The 24,871-nt window shown below is 50.6% G+C and overlaps 1 protein-coding gene across 2 annotated transcripts in view; it reads right to left on the bottom strand.

The window, feature by feature from the left end:
• Positions 1-24,871, bottom strand: part of SDK1 (sidekick cell adhesion molecule 1) — an 882,012-nt gene that overhangs the window by 204,299 nt on the left and 652,842 nt on the right. For both annotated transcript variants that reach the window (XM_078440087.2, XM_078440088.2), the window contains exons 8-14: positions 23,603-23,686; positions 19,702-19,896; positions 16,081-16,197; positions 14,391-14,558; positions 12,422-12,524; positions 9,900-10,076; positions 252-388 (exon numbers count right to left, since the gene is read on the bottom strand). In XM_078440087.2, coding sequence (XP_078296213.2) covers positions 252-388; positions 9,900-10,076; positions 12,422-12,524; positions 14,391-14,558; positions 16,081-16,197; positions 19,702-19,896; positions 23,603-23,686 — 981 coding nt within the window. The remainder of the gene's footprint in view (positions 1-251; positions 389-9,899; positions 10,077-12,421; positions 12,525-14,390; positions 14,559-16,080; positions 16,198-19,701; positions 19,897-23,602; positions 23,687-24,871) is intronic.

Genomic DNA, 24,871 nt, shown 5'->3' with positions numbered 1-24,871 from the left:
CTCCCTGTGGGGCTCAGGCCCAGATCTGGGCTCTCACGGGAGGCTCCCTGTGCTTCCTTCTCGTCCCTCCCAGCCTCCCACGGCACCCTGTATCTTTCCCAAAAGCCAGAGTGGGGTTTTTCATTTGGAACTCCGTAAAGCATCATCACATTTTTCTACTGGTTTGGGGTCTGTGCCAGAAGTACAGGTCAAGGACACTGAGTGCGCGGAGAGAAATCCGTCCACGGCAACAACTCTGCTTCAGCACTTACTGTTCTCAGACAGCTCCACGATGTAGTAGAGGACTGGGCTGTTTCCGTCAAAGGGTCGAACCCACGAGAGCGTCACGGCGTGGCTGTGGGAAGAGTTCAGGCTGGCCAGGAGGTTCTGAGGTGAATGAGGCAGTTCACTTGGGCGCAAAGGAACAGGAAGAAAAAAAGGGTGCACATCAGAATCGATGGTTAGCCTGGTTCTCACATCGCACAGTCCCGGTGGGGAATGTTTTGAAAACGGAAACAAACTATGCCCCGGACACAAATTCTGACCACCTCTCCACCCGAAAACCTTCTCCATTAACAACGTGGTTGTTTCGCCAAAGATATTTGATTAAATCCTTCTGGTAGAGATTAAAGGGATGATGGCTTTGGGATTAGATGGGGAGGGAGTGCCAAGTTTTACACAATATAGTATTTAATTGAGAAAACTCACTCAGCAATTTGTTCTTACAACCCGAAGCTGTTAATGGGAAGGCGGAGAGCCACAGAAACAGGAAAGGGCCTAGGAAATAAGATTTAACTTGGGAAATTCTGGACCCTAGTCCCTTGGGCTCATTTGCCAGAATGTCCACAGGTATCCCCAGACAGTGGCTGCCTCTTCTTTGACCACATGACGTTGTGGCTTCATTCTGTCTTCTGCGAGATAACGGGGTTCAGGGGAAGAACTCAGGGGAATGTGGAGAAAACTCGAAAACCCCATGGAAATAGTAAACAGAACATCAGCAGGGCTGTAGAATGGAAACACAGTTGAAGCAAATAAATACAGAAAGGGGTTTACTAATAGAAAAGGTCTTTACTGGGATTTACTGGTGACAAAGCTTCAAAGTCCAATTGTATGGTTTCTCCTCAGTCTGCAACCATACAATCCCTTTCTTTCTTTTCCTTCCTTCCTTCCTTCCTTCCTTCCTTCCTTCCTTCCTTCCCTCCCTTCCTTTCTTCCTTCCTTCCTTCCTTCCTTCCTTCCTTCCTTCCTTCCTTCCTTCAAGAGAATAAGTGCAGGAGGGGCAGAGAGAGACTGGGAGAGAGAATCCCAAGCAGTCTCCATGCCGGCAGCACAGAGCCCAAGGTGGGGATCGAACTCACGAACAATGAGACCATGACCTGAGCCAAAATTGAGAGCCGGATGCTTAACTGACGGAGCCGCCCAGGCGCCCCTGCAATCACACCATCCTAAGCAGCCCTAGTCTGGTGCTTAACCTTCATGTCTCACAAATCTGGGAGCAGCACCCTGTTTCGTGGCCGTCGGGAACAGCTTCCTCTATAAACGTCCTCAGGTGGTACTGGGAGAGGGGTGCCATGTGGACCCGTTTCACCCACTAGCTAGTCTATGGTCTCTCTGAGACATCAATTACTGCTGACCCACATAGGTCAGCACAAAGAGCCATAATTATACTTGCTATTTTTAATTTAAAAAGCGTACTCATTACACTTTGAAATTTATTAAGCTGTTATGTGTGTGCAGCTACCTAAGAAACACAGCTCTCTCTAACCCAGGCACACCGTTAATAAACAAACTAATATTTCCAGGGTAGACGGAGACTTTAAATTAGTACAATAAAGAATCAACTTGAGCCTGAAATGTTGGCTTGTTTTCTCTTTAGTTGTGGATTGGGTTTTAAATCAGAAAGGGAGCTTTTATTTCTGTTGAGCTCTCCAGTAACTGATTCTTCCTTAAATTCCCAGTGAAGACGCCTATGAAGGACATGCCAGGAAAAAATATCTTTTCTCCTTTCCCTGTGCCCCATTTTCCTACTGGAATTGGGTTGTTCTCAAACCAAACCACAGTTGTTGAAATCGTCCCAACCTGAAAACAAACTGAGATAAACTTGGGTAAGTATTCCAAATAAGACCGTGGTATCATAAAGAATCGGTCTGGTCTTTGCCCCAGCTCCCAGGGGTGGAACTTCTAAGGGGCACTGGGGTGCCCTTGGAATTTCCTGAGGGGCCGCCTTAGCTGTTCATGGTGGGCCCGTCAGGCCACACCTGTGTTTTGCCAACAGCGTCACTCGTGGGGGGGGGGGGGCCCTGCAGAGTTCCAGGAGGGGGCTCGCCTGCTGGAGAGACCAGCCGTGTGGTTAGAGGGCTGGGGCGTCGAGCCAGTGAGATCAGCCAGACCTTCTGATCTCCTGGAAATGGAGGGGCGGGAGCAGGGGCCCGAGCCAGTGATAATGACGCCCCAGCAAAACTATGGACACCAAGCTCAGCTGAGCTTCCTGGTCGGGAATCAGACACGTGTGGAAGCTTTGTGTTTGGGACCCTCCCAGACCCTGCCCTTGCTTCTCTTTGTACGTCTGGTCCGGATTTTATCCTCTATAATAAGACCGAAATCAGGCACTTAACCGAGTTCTGTGGGTTGTTCTCGGGAATCATCCATCCTGCTGGGGTGGCGGGAAGCTTCAAATGCTAGGGGGTTGGCCAGAACCACAGGCGGCCCGGGGGCCGCGGAGCTGCGGTTGGTGTCTGCGGTGGCGCACGGTGCCCTTCACCTCCGGGGAGTCGGTGTCAGGACCGCACTGCAAAGACGTGCCCAAGCCGGGAGGCTTGCTGACGTGACCAGCACTAACTCAGAGGACTGACAGGGCGGGTTGGTGCCCGGGACCGTTGTTCACGTGCGGACGCTGCCCCACACGGGCCCGAGGCCCCCCACCACCGACTCACGGCCAAGTCGTGAGACGTGCGGGCGGCCCCGAGGCCCTGGAGGCAGACGCAGCCCCCGCGAGAGCCTGAAGGGGCCGGGGGGACGGAGAAGAGGTCCCGGGAGGCCCTGGGCGGCATCTTACAGCGGGCAGGAGGCACTTCCAGTGACACGCTGCAGAGGGATTCTCTCTGGGGGTTGACAGGCACGGATCATTCTCCTCACCGAAACTGGGGTGTGGGCCCTTCTTTGGGTCGGTGGTTACACTGCAGAATCTCCACTCTCACCACCGTCCCCCCTTCACACACACGCGCCTCTAAGTAGTCACCACATCCTACCTACCCTCCTTAGAAACGCCCGTAATGCCAACCCGTCTGCTTCGTCGCCACTGACCAGCTTCAGCCCACCCGACACAAGCTGTCCCAAGGGCCGCGCCACACGGTCCTCCCGCCCGTCCTGCCTGCTGCCGCTGTAGGGGGTCCTGCCACGTGCTCCCCGCTGCGCCCGCGACGACTCCCTGCTACACAGCTCAGCCTCTAGCCCACACTGGCTGCTCTCCTGAGCGTCACGCTTCCAGCCACAGCGAAGGCCTTGTGGCTCCCGAGTCCAGCCACCCCGTGACCTGCGTGCACTCACACGGGACGTCCCGTTGATGGGAGAGTCGCGCCAATCAGAAAATCCACCTCAGCCTCCGAGGCTCGGCTTCCCTCTCACCCACGACTAATTCCTGAGCAGAACCAACCACTTCTATCTCACTGCAATCTACAGATTTTTCAGTTCAGGAAACATCTTGAAGCCCTACGGGAGCAGGAACCCTACTGCATCCTGCTTGATTATGGATCTGCCTCCCTTCTCCAGGGAAGGAAGATTTCTCTTCTCCCTTCTCTGCCTTTTTTCCTTGACCTTGGCGTCGCCAATGCTGGCATAGAGTGGGCACGCAGTAAAATGTGGGGCAGACGGATGGATCAACCGATACAGGAGTGGATGGGTTAACAAATGAACACTCCCCAAGCCTGGGGCCGTATGTGGAGTGTAGGGACACGGAGGGAGAGGCTGTCACAGTCCTGCTCTCCCAGAGCTGAGATGCTGAGGAGGAGCACGAGGCCCGTATACAGGCTGAGACGAGGCAAGGCATCGCAGGTCAGGAGCCGTGGATGGTTCTGGAAATAACAGTGGGCGGAATGCAGGGCGGGGCTGCAGGAAGGGCCGTCTGTGGAGGAGGTGGGGGTCGCATGGCTGGGACGGGTGTGGGTGAGCGGAGGAGGAGGGAAGGCTCCCTTGGGCAGGGAGGACAGGAAGGGGAAGGGGCTGCTGAAGGCGCGGGTAACACTAGGGGGAGGTTTGGAGCAGCGGCGGGAACACAGGGTTTGCACTGAGTCACGGAGGAAGGCAAGTAAGAGACACCCGTTTTCAAAAGTTCTGGGCTATCTGTGTAACGCTGACTTTCCAGGGCTACAACTGGGACCCCAAGGGCGACTCAATGGAAAGTGTCAGAGAGACACAGGAGGCAGTCAGGAGAGGGGACAGACTGGGAGACAAAAGCTGGGCTAGAGGTTAAGGAGCCAGCATCCATGGCCGACATATACATCCGGACTCCAAGAGGAGATCCGGGGAGCGAGAGGTGGGGGCACACGGCAGGCTGGGGACAAGACTGGCCATTGTGGACCCGAGGCTGTGAAGAGTCTGCTCTCGTTCAGCCTGTGGCCCCTGAGAAACTCCTGTGTCCCCACACACGTCGTCTGGGGGCCTTAAGTGGCTGTGCAGGATCGAATCCTAAATTCTAAAAGTACAGCTCTCCCACAGCTGGGAAAATATGGGGCTTCTCGCACTCGATGTCAGATCATGCTTCTCTTAGCCTAAAAGGAGGACCAAGAGAGGACCGATCTGACCGGTGACCAGATAGCTTCTGTTCTGGGGGGTGGAGGGTTGACTACTACTCACAGCCACTTCCTGTGCGAGGAACTTGAGAACTTCTCTGTGGAGGGTTCTCACCACAGTCCCTCTGTCTGCCCCTCAGGGCTTGCTGATTCTCACTCGGCATGTGATTCTCCTAAGAGGGGTTTGTGATTTCCCTCTTCCCAGCTGATCAAAAGCCCCCTACAAGAAGGCCCTAAGGTCTTCTAGAAGTAGGCACCCTGAACAGCAAAATGGCAGCCAGGTGCCTGAGACGGAGGCGACAATGAGAAGACCTTGGAAATGTAAAGGCAACGTAGCTTTGCGACATTTAGTGTAGGAACAGGGACCTAAAGCCCAGCGGTGCCCAAAGACATGATGTGACTCATCATCAAGAAATAATGAGCCCTCGTCCACCGCTGCCCCACAGTCCTCTCCATGGGCTCATGGTCACATCCAAGATGGTGGCCCAATGCTGAACGTGATGTTTTACACACTGCAGAGCTCAGAGTCAGAAGGAAATTTAGACCTTTCCTAGTTCCAGCCTCTGTCCTATAGGAAAATCCCCTCTGTGATATCTCTTGTATTCAATGTTACCTGTTTCCCAATGCAAAGAACTTTATAATATACATTGAAGACGTAAACGGTTTCTTTAAATGGTAAGTTTTGGTTATCGGGAAAATGAAGCTTTGCGCAATACTTGCCTGACCATCAATAACCGATAAATGAGGCTTTAATATATTCTGAGTCCATTTCAGAGAATCTGATCTAATAGAAATAGACCGTGTCTTGGCGTTTCTCTGCCAACTTTGAAAGGAGATAAATGATCAGCAGAGCAACTCACAGACAGGGATCTGCAGACAGGGTGACAAATGAAAGAAATCTGCGAACAATAGAAATGAGGCCGGTGCCGAGTCACTTTGTGATTTAAAGAGAACTTGGGGGTGGCGGGGAACCCCTGTCAAGCCAGTTACACCACAAGACTACCAGACACTAACAACGAGACACGGGGACCGTAGGGAAAGGGGATTAAGCCAGGTGTGTTTGGGGAAAACAGCTTCGAGAACGACCGACCGAAAGCAATTGGCAAATTGTGGCTGTAGCCGGCCTGCTGTGCAGCAGAGGCTCAGGTAAGTATTTTTCTATATGGAAGCACGGCCCCTTTAACGCACAAATGATGACCTGGTCAAACCCAGCTTCTACGACTTCACTCTGAGGGTGAAGACGACGGGGGGGCCCTGGCAACTCTCGAGAAATGGTGTTAAATTGTTCACTCCTTATGATGGCTTTGTGAGGGTTGGCTTTACTAAGAGAAATCTCTTCCCTGCCTCAGGGTCCAAGTCTTGCGGTCGGCTCCATAAATTAAGTTTTCTCTGTACTCCAGACTCCTAAGAATTAGTCTCTGATCTCGGAAGGAAAGATGCAAAGCTAATTGGGTCTTTAAATGATTAATAATCACTCAACCCATAAAGCCCAGGAGCCTAGTTCCCCTGGTGTGTTCAATGCAGCAAGGTGCTCTGGGATGTGGGGCGGCCAAACCAGCTCCTTCCCGAGAGGAACTAGCTAACTAGCAGGAGAGGCACGCCCAACCGACCAGTCGGGGACTGGCCGTTTCGTGATGCCCTGTGGACGGTTAATTTATAGGGCACAACCCGGGACCACGTGGATTTGTGGGAGCCTCTCCTCTCGGGGAGGTGATGAAGGCAGACCCCTCAGAAATTACTCCTCCTCTGTGATCCCCAGTACGCAAGCCCAGTTCAGCCTCGTGAGGGCGGGGGGTGAGGCTCACTCTGACATTTACTGGACATTTATGTACCGGGCACCATTCCAGGCATCGAGAGCTCAACGGCAAACAGACATACCTAGTGTGTCCGAGGGTCACGGAACATGGTCAAAAATAAAGCAGGATAGAAGAGAAGCTTCCTGAGCCCGGGTGTGGGAGGATGCTTTGGTGAAGGAGCAATGGTGCTTCTTGTGGGACAGTGAGCAAGGAACAGGAGCCATGACTGGGTGAGCTGGGTTCCAGGCCAGGGTGGTATAAGCACTGGTTCGTTCAAACCTCACAGTGGCCTTCTAAGGTAATGATAACGTGCCCATCTTGCAGTTGAGAAAACCAAGGCTGAGAAGTGGGCTAAGCTGCCCCAAGTCAGGAAGAGCTGGAGAAGGGGGTCCAGTCCAGCCCGGCTGGTGGAGGGCACCTCAAGAGGTACCTGTAGCCCTGCCAGGACCGCGACTTCTCCGGCATTGTCCTGGGCGTGACGGGCCAGGAGTCCAACCAGGCTGGCACAGAGGATGGAGCTAGAACACGCAACACACACACACTGAGAGCAAACCGACGGATGGTCTGCTTCTGAAAAGCCCACTTCTGATGCTGCTAATTTCTATATTTAACTAAGTAGCTTTTAACTCAAGTGGGGAGGCAGGGGAAGCAGGCTTTCAGCCTCTTTTGAAGGACACTATTTAGCTGTAAGTACCTCTCAGTCACTTCTGCAGTATGAGATTTTTTTTTCTTTCCTCTTCTTTTTTTTTTTTTTTTTTGTCATCAGAGTAAATCACAGAAATGTTACCGAGCTTGATTTGAAAGTTCTCCGAGAAGCACAAAATGCCCCTCAATCGTGAGTTACGACTATTATCATTACTATTGTCATTACTGATGTCGTACAGTTAAGACCTATCTGGGTCTAAAGACAGACCAGGCTATAACCTACAACTTCCTCAATTCATTCAGATTTGCAAGAGTGGAGTGTTTATTACACTCACAATTCATAAGGAACCGCTGTCTTCCAAATCAGTTCTGTAACCCGCTGTACCTCAATTGGTTTGAATCACAAATCTGCAAATATTTCTATATTTAGAGATGAGGTGTCTTACCATTACAGAAAGCCTATTATTTTATAGATATGGCAACATTTGCTGAAAAATGTATTTTACTCAGAGGAAATCAAATAAGCAAATAGAAGGGAAGATATGTAAATCAGTAGACCATAGAGGTAGTGCAGAATAAAAAGCATGCCCTGCATTGGAAGCACGCAATTTTGGCTTCTGCTGACAGAGTCCTTATGAAATGCTAACACTCATTTATTTGTTACCAATGACGGATGATCTAAGAGCTCTCATAGGTAGCTTTAAAAATGTGAATAGCACAGTGGATCGTGTGAATGTGCCGGATGTGTACTCCCAATATTGTCAAAATTAAAAAAAAAAAACAATTCCCAACATGATGGAAGGAGGAAGGACACAGGCCCAGATCCGACAGGGGGTTTGGGCGCCGGGCTGGCTCCCCGCAGTGGAACATGAGCCTGTGTGCTCAGAGGGAGAAGCCCCGGGCATGTGAGCATCGGAGGGAGGGCCCAATCGGGAGGAGCCCCGCCGGTGGCTGGTAACCTACACACATTTATTCGTTCATGCATGCGTGGACCACCCGACACGGACGTCGGAGCCCCTGTGGTGTCCCAAAGCATCGTGAGCCACTCAAAATGCAAGGCCTGCCATCCGGGTGTTTCTGCTTCAGCAGTGAAAGCATCGTGAAAACAGGCTCTTCCGGTGCACAGGCCCAGTGAACACGGGCACTTGCAGCCCATGCGATCAGTGCTATGACAGAAGGTCCAAGCAAATGCTGGGAAGCCGTGAGGCACCCTGGGGTCCCCACGCAGGGGTGACCCTGTGGCTGAGCCCTAAAAGAGGCAGGGGTCCTTCAGACGGCGATGGCAGAAAACACGGCCGCAGCAGCCTGAGGCCCTGGGTGGAGGACCAGGTGAGCCCAGGAGGGCAGAAAGGGCCCAGGGCTGGCAGGTCCAGCGGCTAAGGGTGGGGCGGGGACACCTGGCACTTCACGCACACTCACAAAGCTACAGGGCCACAGCACCTGACCCCCGCAGACATCCTGCCCACCCGGGGGCTGGGGGCACCTGTTGTCTGGTGACTAACCGGGATGACCTTCAGTCCCAGCAGGTGACCGACCGTACGAACGAGAACAAGGAGTCGCCCTGCAGATGCCAACTAGGCAGGAGAACAGGCCTTTCCGGGTACTGGAGGCACAATTCAAGGCTCTTCTGGACCAGCTGCTAAACACCATTAACCCATGGAATCCCAGAAACAGAGCTAGGCCAGCTGCCATCTGTTCACGTGTTCACACGTGTGTGCAACACACCCAGGAGCCCATGTGCTGAGCCCTTAGCAAGTATCCTTCTCCCGTGAACCCCCTCGGCTGGAGGCTTGGCTCTGTATGCAGACTGTTCATGTTGTACGTTCAGGGAGTGGCTTCTGTCTATAGACTCCTTCCTGGACTGAGGTGGGCAGACACCAGTAAGAAAAACCTCTGAAACGGCCTTTTCTAATGGCCTCGCACGGCCCACGTTAGCCAGGGCTGCTGGCCTGCGCCCCTGGAGCCCCTGCCCTGCTGCTTTGTTTGCAGATCTTACTTTGGTATGGCTGTGCTCAGGGACTGTCTGGGAGGCACCATTCTTAAAGAACAGAACAAATAACTACATATTAGGAAAAGGAAATTTGTCAGCAGGCTCTTTAGCCCCTGCCAGGGAACAGAGAGGAGCTTTATAAAGAGGCCCAGAGATGGAGGAAGGCAGTGGTTTCCCTCCTGGGCCCTCGGGACGCCCAGGAGGTCTCGATCAGCTGCTTGCCATTTCCAGGATTTCCAAAGACTTCATGGAAAGCAGCTGTTTACCACAGACAGGCAGGTGGTGCTGACCTCAGTGCGCCACATACCTGGCTGTCACCGAACGGTCTGGCCTCAGTGGGCTGGCCTGACATTCCTCACCGAGTTCTGCGGGCGTCACGTGGCAAAGTGGGCTGTTGCTTACAGGCGCTGCGGTAAATGGGTGATATGGTGCCAACGGGGGAGATAAGGTAATAATAGGAGGGTGAAAACCAAGTACCAAACCATCTGAACCAAGAGTGGAATGTTTTCATTTCCAGGTTCCAACAAAACCCGTAAGTAAGTCTGTATGCCTGTGAGGCATGAGGCCATGGCCCCTGACGGCTGGCTTGGGGACCCAAGTGGCATCACACGTGCTAAAAATAGTCACTTGGACTCGGGATGGCTGACCACAGCGCTGCAAGCAATCAGGAGGTAGTTAACGCTCCACGGCGGCAACACTCACATCACCTCCAGCCGGGCCGTCCTGGAGTCATTCCCCCCTTCCGAGAGGATTTCACAGGTGTAGTCTCCGATGTCACCCGACCACGTCTGGCTAATGACAAGGGACCCGTCCTTCTCCACCACGATCCTGGAACTGCCAGATGGGGTGATGATTGCATTGTCCTTCTTCCACACGTAGCTGTGGGCCAAGCAGGGAGTCGTGAGTTAGGAAAGCTCTCCAGTTAGGATCAAGCCAGAGGGTTAGGATCGTGAGCGACCGACGGCCTTGTGAATGAACCAGAAGCCACTGAACTGTGTGCTCTTTAGATGGGTGAATTTCATGACATGTGAATATATCTAAAAGAAAGAATAAAGAAAAGCAACCAAATATCTTGGCCACAAGACAAAAACAGATGCTGAAGTTAAAAATGGGTCTGTGAAGATCACTGAGAACACCGAACTGGCCTTTGGGTTTCGAGACGGGAAGTCTGTACAGTGTCATGATCACACATGTCACTTACTAACACTGTACCTCGCACTTTGCCCAGGAATGTTCCTGGAGGACAGGGGTGCTGCCTGGATAAGGGGCAATGACCGTCCCAGAACTCCTCAGAGTGGAATTACCCAACTCCTGGAAAAAGATCACACCCCATAAACTTGTTTTCTTAAAACTGCACCTCTTTCTCATTTAATTCTTTAGTTATGACAATTTTAGCACATTTTTCTTTTCAAATGTAGAATCAATTAAGAGCCTGGCCGGCCTTTGGTGTCAGTGGTCAGGGGTCACCACTTACTGCTGGACAGCGGGACATAACTGGCTTTCCTTTCCAAAATAATGTGCTCGGGTTTGCAAAATGTACCCAGCTCTTTAAAGGTTTAATATGCACAGAGCATAGACATTAATAAACTGCTTATCTGAAGTTACCCTGAGACAGAACAGACGTAGTCCCCCAAGAAGGAAATGAATAAATCGTTCGCTCTGGGGTATGACGTTCAGCTGAGATCATCCCTTAGGGGCGGTGCTCTCAGGGCAGAGGAACCCTGGGACGAGCAGTGCCCCAAGAGTGAGCCATCTAAAACCCCTCCGGAAGGAGGCTCCAGTTCTGTTTACTCACACATAAAAAGCTACGGGAAAACTGCAAAGGTCCAGAGGGATTCCGGGTGAGCTCTTACAGTTGCAGAAAACCAGCTTGTCCTTCTCCCTCCTCTGGAATCCTACTCCCAAACCATTTAGAAATGAATGTGCTCTTTTCCAGGCAACATCTTTAAGACGGCCTCCATGGACTCTCTCGGTAATCTTTGGCCCATTAGTTTTTGTTGGTGGGTTTTCCTTTTGACATTCTTGCAACTAAACCAAACTTGGTTTTTGAGCTCTCGGGAACTCGAGAGAGCCAGGTGAAAGTACAGAAACTCACGATCTGCCAAACGTCTGCTCAAGAAGAGTAAGCAAACAGCTCAGTCTCTGAATCCAGTTAATAACGTATGCGGCAGGGGCGCCTGGGTGGCTCAGTCCATTAAGCGTCTGACTTCGGCTCAGGTTATGATCTCACGGTTCATGGGTTCGAGCCCCGCATCAAGCTCTGTGCTAATGGCTCAGAGCCTAGAGCCTACTTGCCATTCTGTGTCTCCCTCTCTCTCTGCCCCTTCCCCACTCATGCTCTGTCTCTCTCTCTCAAAAATAAACATTAAAAAAAAAATGTATGTGGCAGCAGGCCCCTCCCTCTGCTCACAGTGAGGTGTTCAAGAAGGAAGGAAGGCATGTTGAGTCTATCCATTTGGCTAAATGTGTGCCTTCTGGCTGGGCTAAGGCCAGACTGAAAATTCTAGGATGACCGTATCATTCTCTCTAGATTTATTTTCGGGGCTGGTTCTGAAAATTAAAAACTATTCTGAAGGTGGCAGCTCTTTGGGAAGAAGCTCACCACCCAGTCACCTGTGTCTGCTGCCCTGCATTTCCCCAGAGGGGCACAGGTTTCATCATTACCCTCCTGCCTGAACTCGGACAAAGACGGGATATTACAATCCCTTCAGTGAGGCTTCAAGGTATCTAGTTCCGGTGTTTACGCGCATTTTCCTCTACATGCACGAGGTGACCATGGCCGCCTTTCCTCTGGGTACAGGCCTGCCTTACTCCCCATCTCACCATGAAACCAACCTAGAGCAGAGGGAACCCCTCTCAAGTCTTACACAGCCCAGCATAAACGCTGCTGAAATCCTACTCGATCTGTCCGGATTTTTCTCTCATTAAGTATCAGCCCCTGACAAGTACGTTTTACAGATAGTGTATTAACCTTGGCAGAAAAATCATGAAAAGCTGTACTGAAGCCACGGAGTGGAACATAGCTCACTGTAAATAATACATAAGGCTGGAGTGGAAAATGGGATTTGTGTGATTAATGATGGAGCCCAAGACCGTGTGATGCCGTAATCAGGGATCTGTGGCTGAAATCAAAGTTGCCCAAATTCTCCCTTCGCATCTCAACTTCATCTCCTAAGCTCCCAGAACATGAATGAGCCCCAAACGCTGTGAGTGACTGAACTGACCGGAGAGTGATCCGGGGGTCATGAGTGGCTCCGCAGTGCAGAGTGGCCGTGGTCCCCTTAATCACCACGCGGTCCTCGGGAGGGTTAACGATGGACGTACGATCTGGGAAAACACAAGTCACAACTCAGACAGAATTACATGCTTGAGACTTTCCTCCCTCAGGGGGGAATGAATTGGTCACCTAACATAAAAGCCTCCAAGTTTTCTCTGATCTTGGCAAAACGAACGTAAATGAAAGCACTCAGGGAATTGGAAGCAGGCTCTCCACAGCGCGGCCAGGGCAGTCAGGCCTCCCCTCCCCTCTGGGAACGCTCCCCAGCCTCTCAACCCTCCTGAGGACAACGAGAACGCAGACCGTATGCAAATGTTCATTAGGTTCTGCGGTCTTAGGTTAAAACCGTGGTTCTTTCCCAAGATTATTAACATTCTGGTCATTTCTGCTGTCTGCACAGCACGTCATGACTTTGCAAAGTGCTTCCATTTGTATTGTTCTATTTAATGCTCACACAACCTCGTGGGGTCTGCGACAGCACCACTCCCAGCTTCCAGGACTAGAGAGTGGCGCTCAGAAGTGCAGTGGCTGGCCGAGAAAGGCCCGGCGACAGCCCTGTGGCCGGTGAACCCCCCCACCGTGCACCTGTGAGGTGGACCCTGCTCTGGCCCCAAGGAACAGAGCCCAGAACATGGGAGTCCTAAGACTAGGTCGGGGCCCAGCCTGACCGCCTGGAGCGCGGTGTCCCGGAAAGACCTGAGCTTTAAACTGGGTGTCTGCGGAAGGGGGTGGGCGGAATCCCCCGCAACCGCACAGAACAGAGTAGGTAAAGGGTGGGATGTGCTCTGCAGGCCCCCCCGAGAGCACACCCATCACTCTAGTGTTGCGAGGTTTTGAATCTTAGCAGATCTACAGAACTTTCTGGAGGGTGACCTACAGAGACACAGACATAGTTCTTCACAAGCTGTTAAATGTCAGGTTCACATGTTAGGGACACATGACAAATCAGAAATGGTCAACGGAGTGGACCACGAGATGGGACACGACCTCTTTTTTGGTACCGGAGAATATTGGGGGAATTCGAATTCGTGCCTCTTTAAAAGTCCTGGTGTTTTTATAACACCTAAATAAATTAGAAGGGGTCATTTCTCAAAGTGGACACAAACTGTACCAGAGAGAACCAAACGGACATGAAATAAAGCACGATAGTTCAGGTTCTCTTTAAGGACAGTGTTTGAACAAATGAGTCACTGATGCCAGTTAAATTTTTCTCTCTTCATAGAGATAAGCTTTACAAAGATCAGTGAGCACTATCTTTTGCTTTTTTGAACGATTTTTTTTTTTTTAGTCCTATAGATTATGGATGAAGCAGAGATGAAAAAGTACACCGGCAAGTGAAGTTAAAGGTGGGGCAGAGATACTTGGTAATGAATCCTTATGTCTGGAAAACAAATCATTCTCCAGTTCAGAAAGCTGTGTTACAGATAAAGAAAAAAAGCTGGAGAAATCAAAAATTTTCAATTCACTCCTAAGATATAAAAAACACTCACGTTTAATATACTAAGAGTGTTTTAGTTGGTTATAATGATACTACAGAAAAAACATACTTTCTATAAAATGTTATCTCTTGACTCTTAACTGTTAATTCTTACACAATGCTTATAAAATTAACCAACCTATCAGTTTTGTTGTTCGGGCTAGTTTGGGCTAATATTTCCTACTCCACTGACTTTAAAAAGTCAATCTTTAATCTCTCCTGAAATGTCCCATTAAATCTTTGAATACATTTTCTAATTATTCTTTTAGAAACTGAAAAATTAATTACTCAACAGATTTCTATAAATTAGTTGTAAAAATAATCATTATCTTTTGATTAAATTAGAGAGTCCAAGGGCGTATTGACATCCCCTAAGCACAGCTGACATGATGATTAAGCCATGATGAACAGAAGGTTCCACGCGGCCTGTGGTCCTTACTCCACACAGTCAGTGCTGCAGACGCGCTCAGGGACCCCTCCGTGTTGGTGGCATAGCAGGTGTAGTTGCCAGCATCCTGGATGAAGACGGGGGTTATCTGCAGACCCCCGGATTCCAGAAGCATAAACCTAGGAATGCGCACAGAGCCACTGGCCAAAATATGTTTTCCTGAAGAAAAGTAGAGAAACGGGAATGTTAGCACCAAAACCAAGAAAATAACTTGAAATAATCATAGTAAGGTGGAAACCGTATGTGCAAAAATAACCAAAGCAGTTTCCTTTCGCATTATTTAGGATGACGAGACCAAGAAAATCTTAATTGTGCAATACTGAGAAAATGGGTTAAACCAGTTACGTCCATGTATGTATGCGACTGTTATCTTTGGTGACTGACTCTGACTTTTCTTTATACCTGTATACATCTGCAGATTTTCTATACAAAGCTATCAAACATTCTAAATTGGGAGAAAAAATGTATACATAAAAGAGAAGAACCCCCTCTTGCTTACTGACCTGCACGTTTAACAGCTCTGGTCTGGGTGCAGGAGTCACATGCTGGGAGAGGTGAGAAGCCTCTACGTGGTTCACCCAGAGGAGGGCCCTCCTAGCGTGACCAGCTCATTTGTGTGAACCCACACAATTCAGCATATATTTGTTAAGAATGGATCGTGTGTGCTGTTCACTGAGGGACATGTGTGCCTTCGTGTGGAAGGGCCTGGGAACCACAGAGAAAGCCCATGACATGATGCCCCTCCTCATGGGGACTGAAAACAGGTAGAATGGAGAGGGTTACGTGTCAGATGAGCCTGTGCTAGAACCATCTTTCCCTCTCTCCGCTTTTCTACTTTAGTAAAGTGTCTGCCTTTGATGTCACTCTGCTAAGTTACACACAGGGAAGGGATCTTGGAAGGTCCTTCTGAGTCTTGCTGTCCATGAATGCTTCAGACTTTGAACCTTGGCAGAATCCAGTCTTTGGTTTCTCTGCTTTTTTTTTTTTTTAAATGTTTGTGTTTATTTTGAGAGAGAGAGGGAGAGAGAGAGAGAATGCACAGGGGAGGGGGAGAGAGAGAGAGGGAGAGAGAATCCCAAGCAGACTCCATGCTGTCAGCGCAGAGCCCAACATGGGGCTCGATCCCGCAAACGGTGAGATCATGACTTGAGTCGAAATCAAGAGTGAGATGCTTAAGTGACTGAACCACTGAGGCGTCCCTCTCTGCCTTTTGTAAAACCGGGTACAAATGGCGTCCATATCCTGTTAGTTTCAGGCGTGCATCCTAGGCACCTTTCTTTCTTAAAGAAACAAGGGTATTATTCTTCATTTCGAATATTGCCTTCACTTCATAAATGGAGAAACTGAGTCCTGGAAGCACTTCTCCAGATCCAGTACCTATATTTCAGGCAGCCCCTCACACGCCTAAGGTGGCCTATGAAGGGCTTAGGCAGAACACAGCGATATTCACACATTTTGAAAAAAGTCTGTTTGCTCTTCGAGACGTGAGCTCTGTGAAGCTTACAGGGGACTGTCCTTCTTACCCACCCGGCACCCGCACCCAGCAGGTGCTCGGCAGACGGCTACTCATCCTTACTGACTGAAGGCAGGCGGTGGGGGTAGGGGGCTGAGAACACGAGCCTTGGCCCAGGGGCTCCTTTCCCACGGTGGCCAGGCTGTGGGGGCCGCGCAGGCTACCCACCTCTCCTCCACGTGATGGCGGGCTTGGGCGCCCCGGACACCTCGCACCTCAGAGTGGCTGTCATCCCGTCGGTGACCGTGGTGTCCACTGGCAGCTGTGTGAACGCCGGGGCGACATCTAAGCGGGAGCGAACAGTGACATTCTCAGGGTGCGCCCCCCGGACGAGCCCAGACCCGCCTGCTGGGGGTGGCCCGTATGGACTTTTACAGGACTAATCACACAGAACTGCAGCGACAAAAGATGAAAACCTTTCAGCAGTGACTATAACCTTCAGTTACTTGTCCCTCAGGAGCTGCCGATCTGTGTTTACAACCCAGAGAGAAACCCAGTCCGTGATGGAACGGACACGTGGTGGCAAAGTGCCGGGGCCCAGGAAGGGCTGTTTCAGAAGAACGGTAATGAGACGAAAGACATTTATTTAGATAAATCTAACAAGCTTGACTTCGTTACTCTTTAAAAAATAGAAAAAGCTAATTTTTGACCATTAAATATTAACCACAAGATGACACTTTCACTAAATAATCAGATTTGAAGCCCTTCGGTAAAGGATTTCCAGGAAGTGTTGTGGGCCCAACCGCTGGGGGGCCTTCTTGTCCTGGGGGGCCGGCACGGGTCTCCAGCTCTCAGGAGCCGGGAATCGGACCGAGACAGCCAGGGCGGCTCAGGCCGGCTTCAGCGAGGGCTCACCTGACTGTGTACCACTTGGAGAATGATTAAACTGGAAACCGCCGAAGAGCAGGGATCTGTGTGTCCCAAACCCTGGGAGGGCCCCACAGGAGCCTGGGCTGGGGTTCCCGGGAGAAGCAGATGCTGCTGCCGGCCCGCCTTCCCCCAGGCGGGAGTCCCTACGAGCCTCATAGGTGCCATGGGAGCCGTCCCCAAAGCGTAGCCTAGAGCCCTCTGCTTCCTTGCACCTGTGGGGCCACCACCTGGACAGTGCAGCGGCCTCCTACCTGGGCCCAAGCCTTCCACTCCTCCCTGTGCTGGCCGCTCTACACCCAGCCTTGGGTGCCCTTTGGGAGCTGTGAAGGATACCCCACCACTCCCTGCCGGAGGCCCTGGAAAGCTTCCCGCTGGGCCTTGGCCCTTGACCCCTCCAGCCTACCTCCTACCATGACCCCTGGCTCCTGTATCCCCAAGCTTGTTCCTCGAAGGCACTTGCAGCGTCCCCTCCCTCACCCCATGACGCGCACACCCCCCAAGATTTTGCACCTTCGGGCCTCAGCTCCTGCACCGTCTCAGGGAACGATCCCTGGGCGCCCTCAGAGGCGCCTCCCGGGTCACCATGGGCCTGGCCTGTTGTCTCCTCTCACGGCCCTCATCCCTGGCTAGACGAGCTCCTCCTCTCCTGCGTGTCTCCCCACTTCATGACCTCTGCCCTGGAAGGGTGAGAACCTCGCGTGTCTTCCTCAGAGCTCCGTCCCCGAGCCTGACAGACCCAAGTGCCTGACAGAGATGCTAAATTAAATGTTTGTGAAATGAACGAATAAATATTGATTGCTTTACATACTATATTTTCTTTTCGCTAAAAGGGTTTTAATTTGGAAATAAAAGCCTATTTTGCAAAACCGTGTACTTACAAAACAGAGAATGTAGCAGTATCATTATCGTGTACTTATTGTTCAATCTCCAGCTGCCATGGCAACCAGTTTGGTAGCACTTTTCATCTAAATTTCCCATCTGATCCTTGGAGGAACCTTGTGAACTGGGCTGAGATGGTTCACTTTTGGTGATAAAACTGAGGCTGAGAATTAAGGAATGTGTCCTAAGCCTCTCACTAGAGAAAGGTAGGCAACGACAGCCTGTTGCCTGCTTCTATAAATAAAGTTTTATTGAAACACAGCCAGGTCCATTTGCTCAGTAATGTCTGTGCCGCTCCCACGCCACTGCAGCAGAAGCCAGTGGCTGTGACAGAGACCACGTCCCTCCGAGCTGAAAATACTATCTGGCTTTTTACAGAAAAAGTTTGCTCCAGTCAACAGAACCAAAAGACAACCTACTGGATGGGAGAAGATATTTGCAAATGACATAACTGATATTTTGGTTAGCATCCAAAATATGTAACGAACTTCTACACCTCAACACCAAAAAACCAGATAATCCAATTAAATTAAATTAAACAAATAATCCAATTAAAAACACGGGCAGAAGACACGAACAGACGTTTCTCCAAAGACATCCAGATGGCCAACAGACACATGAAAAGATGCTCAACGTCACCGATCATCAGGGAAATGCAAAACAAAACTACAACGAGGCATCACCTCCCACCTGTCACAACGGCTAAAATCAACAACACAAGAAACAAGTGCTGGCAAGGATGTGGAGAAAAAGGAACCTTCTCGCACTGCTGGTGGGAATGCAAATGGTGCAGCCACTGTGGCAAACAGTGTGGAGGTTCCTCAAAAAGTTAAAAAGAGAGCTACCCTATGATCCAGTCATCCTACTCCTGGGTATCTACCCCAAGAACACGAAAACACCGATTCAAAACAGACTCTTAAGTACAGAGAACAAACTGGTGGTTGGCGGAGGGGAGGGGGGCGGGGGATGGGGGAAACAGGTGACGGATGACGAGCACACTCATCGTGATGAGCACGGAGGGTGGAACAGCATCGTGGAGTCGATGTAACCATATACCCGAAACTGACACAACACTGTATGTTAACGACACTGAAATTAAAATGCAGGTTAAAAAAAAGAAAAAGAAAAGCCCCACAAGCTCCCGGCTGGCGCTTTTAAGATGTGCTTTAAATAATCCTAACTGATCAAAACTCAGCTTCTGGCTGAAGTACCCACTGTTATTTCCACTGTTACAGTCGTCCAAACCAGAGGATAAACTTGACCCCTGGGCAAGATTCAAGGAAGTGGTCCCTAACGTACCAAAACAGACACACGATTCCTTAAATTCATTCGTTCTGGCAGACAGGAGCCATCTGCATACTGACACGATTTGCTTTCTCCAATGGCTCTCACACCTGAGGATATCAGCATTTTGCCTCCAAAAGGGCAAACATGAAAGGTATAATCCCATCATCACTAAATTCCACTTCATTTTAGAAGAACAATATTACAGCTGTGGAGATGAAAAAGAAAACCCACAGATACAGTAAAAGCCTTTACCTTTATTTTATTTTTCAAAGACAGAGTGCCAAAGTATTTCTGTTAATGGGATAATAAAAGAAACTTACAGAAGAACTATAATTGTTCAATAAAACTAAAATAGAAAATGGATATAAAAAATGGGAAAGAGATCAAAAGAAAAAGATTAGGAATGAGCTATTCACTGAATAGTTCTTCCAGTTCTGTCCAGAAAAATGCAGATTTTTCTTTTCTACTTCTCAGTGGAGAAGATGGCTTGAGTGCCGGAAAATCAAGGTTTGTGTAAGAGCAGGTTGGGCACCAGGACGTGGGGGCAGGGTGTACCTGCTGGGGCTGCCGAGGGGCTTAGCACATGGGCTGCTCTCCGCCTGAGACGGGGACCCTGCCGTGGCCACTGCACCCTGCCCGCTGACCTGAACAGATGCTACCACTTTCCGAGTATGTCACTCAGCCAAAAGTCGGGAAGCCCTGGCCTGAGGGCCCAGCCCGGATGGCCTGTCTTTCCCGACGGGCAGTACTCACTGGTGACGTCCAGGTACGTGTAGGTCTGGATCTCCCCTCCTTCGTTACTGGCAAAGCACTGGAAGATTCCGGAGTCCTCTGGACGCAGATGCTGGATGCGCAGGCCTCCGCTCGCAAGCATTTTGTATCGAGGATTGTGGAGCTTGCCGATGGAGACGGCATCCTTGTACCACTGGAGAGTGGGCAGAGGGACCCCTGTGTAGGAGTAGAAAGAAGTAGGCATTTGAAAAAATTAAATTCCAAGCACTATACACGGGGACTGAGGCAAAAATGTCTCAAAGGCTGCACGGCGATAGGCTGGTAGGCATTTTTTCATCTCTTAGCCCCTCCGTCCAACTCGTATGGTGTTATTTTTCTCATCTCTATGAAGACGCGGACACAGAGGGGCACCACAAGGAGTGGGAATGAACTCCTGACGCTGGGCTGCAGATGGTTCTGGACTCCCGGAGCCTGTGCAGGTTTGTGCTCTGGTTGGGAGGGGAAGGGATCCCAGCTGTGACTGCCCTCCGGACAGAAAGGGATGGGGAGAAAGGCCCCTGTCGCTCCGCAGGGCTGACGCTGCCCCTCGAGGCTGGGGGTAGGGTCACGGGGGCCGGAGACGCACTTGGGAAGGAAGTGGCCCTTGCAAACTCCGAATGGTGCTGCGAAGACGGATGGCGTCAGTACACACGCATCTCTTCGTGCCCGGCAGGTGGTGGGTGCACAGGGGCTAGAGTGACTATTACTACAGCCAACAGCCAAAAACGTGCTCCGTGTCTTCACCCCTCCCCCGCCTAGGGAGCTGGGCGTCACCCTGATGGAAGCGGAGGCCTGCCGTGGCGGAGGGGCGATGGCTGAGGTCAGTGCCCGGCGCCTCAGGTGCAACTGGTGTTCGACCGCGCACGGGGGAGAAGTCGCTTGGCCCCTGAGACGCATGTGAGTCCAGCAGGTGGCAAGAAGGGGCCGAGACGGCACCATCCTTGCCCCTGGGAGCTAATGGCAGCCGGGGCGGGGCCAACACTGACCGGGGGGGACGGGAGGGTCAGTCTGAGGCTGAGCGTCCCTTCCTCACCCTGGCGATGTGACGGAGACAACCCAGGCCTCGGTCAGAGGGACTGGAGCTCCGCGCCATCTGGCCGGCCCGTCTGACGGAGGGTGCCGTTGGGTTTGGGCAGGGTCTACAAGGAGGACAAAGGACAAGCTCACAGGGGCAGAGCCCTTGTTGTACACGAAGGGACTGTCCTTGGCTGAGAGCATGAAGCCCCCTGCCGCTCACCCCCCACGTGGCTCTGCTCAGCACACGGAGCCCAGGCGATGGGGGTGTGCACACTGCGCCCCCCCTTTACCACCCCCCCCCCCCCCCGGCGCCTCACTGCACGGGATAAGCCATGACTGGGCAGAGGCCACGTTCCTTCCCTGGGCAGCTGCCCTGGGAGGCTTGGGTGACTGACGGTGGTGGCCACCGCTCCCTGGCCCTCCCAAGCCGCCCAACATGGGTAAGCTGGGAAGACGCGACAGGCTGTGCACAGAAACTCCACCACGGCACCAGACCACGGCATCCCGAACCGTGGTGGGCACACGTATGCTTGCCGTGGGCCCGTGGGAAATGCGCAGAGATGTTCAGGCTGCTTCCGTACCTCAGTTTCTCTATGCATGAAATTAATTTAAGTAAAGCACGTGTCGGCAGTGATTCATGGTGAAAAGCACACCAAAATCACTTGATTTCAGATGCTATGTAGGTGTAAGATGTCTTCTTTAATAAATAAAGTTAACGTTGCGAAATATTTCAAGGTAATGTATTTTCAGATTCTGTTCTTTGCCTTAATTATGTTTCCTGTCACTTTTCATTAAATCAGGAAATTAAAAAAAATCCATTTCAAGGTAAAAGCATAACCAATTCATGTAAAATCTCATAATAGCAATTACACGATGTAGCTTTCATGAAGAATAACCACTTCGCATGCTGCTATCGTTTCATTGTCAAAATTAAAAGAAAGCAGTAAATTATACGATGGCAGCGTTGAAAGGCCTGTTCGATACATATTTACAAGTCTGTATGGTAACAAGCAGTTCACCCTGCAGAAATCATGCAAAAAAAGCATTCTCTTGTCAAGGGAAGAGCTTAAGATTGTCATTTATCGAAAAATAATTGTTAGGATATGGGGAACTCAGTGCCTTTCTATTTTAGGGCAATTTGGTGGCATAAAAGGAAATCTTATCCCCTGCAGGATTGCAGACACTGCCTTCTAAAATCTGAGCACCCTAAATACTGCATAGCTTCACTTTCAGACCATCGTGGACCTCAAAAAGATAGGTTTATGCGAACAAAGAGAACAGGGGCGCTCAGTCAGTTGAGCATCCGACTCTTGATTTCAGCTGAGGTCATGATCTCGTGGTTCATGGGATGGAGCCCCACGTTGGGCTCTGTGATGGCAGCATGGAGCCTGCGTGGGATTCTCTCTCTCTCCCCCGCCCTCTCTCTGCTCCTCCCCTACTTGTGTGCATTCTCTCTCAAAATAAATAAATAAAATGAAAAAGAAATAAAAAAAGAGAGAACAGTACAACCCGTAGCTAGGGAGAGCTTCCCATGTCGCTCACATCACTCTCCTCTGCCCCTCCCCAGGAGGCCTGGGCAGAGCCAGACCAGAGGAGGGCGCGAGCAGGGCAGGTCTGTCAGCAGGGCTGCTGTGAGCTGACCAGGGGCTGAGAACCGAGCCCCTCAGCCAACGCCCTCTGGGCCGAAGCACGGTGGGTAGAGGTGCCCACGGCAGACACTGATCACTACAGGAACCATCAGGGCTGTTCACAGGACACCACTACTTTTCAGAAACGAAGAACGACATGCCCGGACCTGGGGACTGGTGGACATGTGCTCTGGGTCCCAGGACCTCAGCTCTCCGGGAGAAGCCAGGTGCCCTGGCCAAAGCCCTTGCTTTGGTAGCTGATGGGTTTGGGTTTGGATCCTGCCTCCACTGCCACGTGACCCCCGGCAGGTGGTCCAGTATTTAATGAGATGCTCCTGCATGAGAGATGCTGGGCCATGATTTTATAAGTAGCTCATTTCATCCCCCTGGCTCTGTGCCTTGAGCACGTTACTTACCCTCGCTTTCTAAGGTCTTGTTTTCAAATGTGTACTCTGAGATAATAGTACCTCTTTTATGAAGCTGTTTTGAAGATTTACAAAATCATGAGCAATCCTTACTCTCCGAGCTCTTAGAATAAAATACCCAGCCGTAAGATGGACAGGTTTAAACATTAAAAAAATGTCCTTTTTCACTGACAGTTTCCAGAGCACTAGCATAGCTATTGTTAATGAAATTGCCTTTAAAAAGCTTGTCTCAGTTATGGGTTTTAGTATAATTATTTGTGCTGCCTGACAGGCAACGGAGACTATGGATAGCTCGTAATCAAGGCATGGGGACGAGGGGGGAAATTACTGGAATAACAAAAAAAAGTCAACCCAAAACTGGAAAGGCAAAAAAAAAAAAAAAAAAAGGAAGAATTTCCTGTGCAAAGAATTTAAAACCATCTCTCTTACTAAGGAGAACACATAGGCACGAGCCTCAATCGCCCCACGGACAAGAAAGAAGTTCTTGCCCCAAGTCTTGGGGGGCACACTGGTGGAATCAGAGCACTGGAAGACAAGACTCTCTGTCTCTGTGGGGACGGATGGGGTTAAGGCCTCCCTGTCGCTCCTGCGGGTGACAGGTACTGTCTCTGCTCTGCAGGGGAGGAAGCAAAGGCTCAGCAAGGCCAAAAACCTGCCTCAAGGTCACGTGCCCAGTAACAGAGGTCTGCTCTGTTCCAGAGGCCCTGTGACTGACGTCACTGTCAACGTGTGTCCCCATAACGATGAGGATCCCGCCCTGGAAAATGCCCCTCCGCGTCACGGCTGCGTGGGGAGCAGCCTCCCCACACTCACCCATTGCTCGACAGACGATGTCCACGGTTTCTTCCACGTCCACTAAAATCCGACGCTCGGGCTCAGCGGTAAAATACGGTGGCTCTTTAAACAAGAAAAAAAAAATACCCCTAAGCAAAAGAGGTGTATTTCAGATGACCTGTATAGCCTGAAAAGGCTTGGACTCCTTTTGAAAAGTATTTCCAAAAAGTTCATCAGTTACCATCGTGCACACAGACTCAGAATTCAGCGAGCACAGGCCAAAGGCAATTTATATTCTAAGGTCTGAGAAAGCAAATTACTACTCAGGGTGATGGCTACTTTTTCGTTTATGGGCTTGAATCATGGAATATCTTAATTCACGTTTTAGAAGGACGATCCCAAGAGGTTCATAAAGGTTTATATTTACAGCACAGTATTTTATAGGCCAGTTTGCTTCGGTATCTAAACTAAGCACCAACGCATGAAGCATGTCAAATAAAGTGCCACAGCCAGGCATCCGGCCTGTGTCAGGGCCTCTGTCACGACAGCCTATTAACATATTTCTTTAAACTCTTGGCAGTTCTCTTCTCCAAAATATAGATTTACTACTTCAATGGAAGACTAAATAATAGGTAAGAGAAGAAAGAAAAAGGGCCCCTCATCCATCTTTGGTTGCAGAGGAAAGTCCACTGCTTGTATATCTCCACATACTCTCCTCGCTTATTCAACAAAAAATAGAGGGTGTATTAAACAGTGAATCTCCTTGGAGAGTACGTTGCAATATTTTTCTCGGTTTATTCAGCGAAACTTCAACAGTGGTGTGGCCAGATTCATCCAGTATGAAGGCGGTAGTGATTTCATTATCACGATAACAAAAGGCTGTAGTATTCATTTGCTGCGTGATAATTAATTTCTGGGCACTGTCTTCCCAGAGTGAGTGGCTTATTTTCACCGTAACTGTGTTGAAGGTGGACAGTACAGCTTGGCATGCCTCCTATACCGTCGGGGGCTTCGAAACAGAGCGGAGCCTACGAGAGGGAAAGGAGAAGTGGGAACACCCTTTCCAAGAAGTGAGCGAGGGGCAAAGACTGAAGGTCTCTCAATGAGGGTAAAGTGTGGCCCCAACTCTGCAATCTCCGGGGCCACTCAGGCGGCCACGATCTGCCCGAACACCCGCTCTGGCTGAGGCCAGGGCGGCATCCTCACTGGAGGACGCAGACCCCTCCACTGGGCTTTGGTCGTGTGTAGACCGGGCCTAAAGACACACCGCAAAGATTTACAGTCTCTTTTCAAGGCGGTCTTCACTGC

This window comes from Panthera onca, chromosome E3, assembly GCF_046562875.1.
Source record: "Panthera onca isolate mPanOnc1 chromosome E3, mPanOnc1 haplotype 2, whole genome shotgun sequence".
In the NCBI taxonomy this organism is placed as follows: Eukaryota; Metazoa; Chordata; class Mammalia; order Carnivora; family Felidae; genus Panthera; species Panthera onca.
Note: the sequence above shows the minus strand (reverse complement) of the source record. Positions and strands in the feature narration are given on the sequence as shown.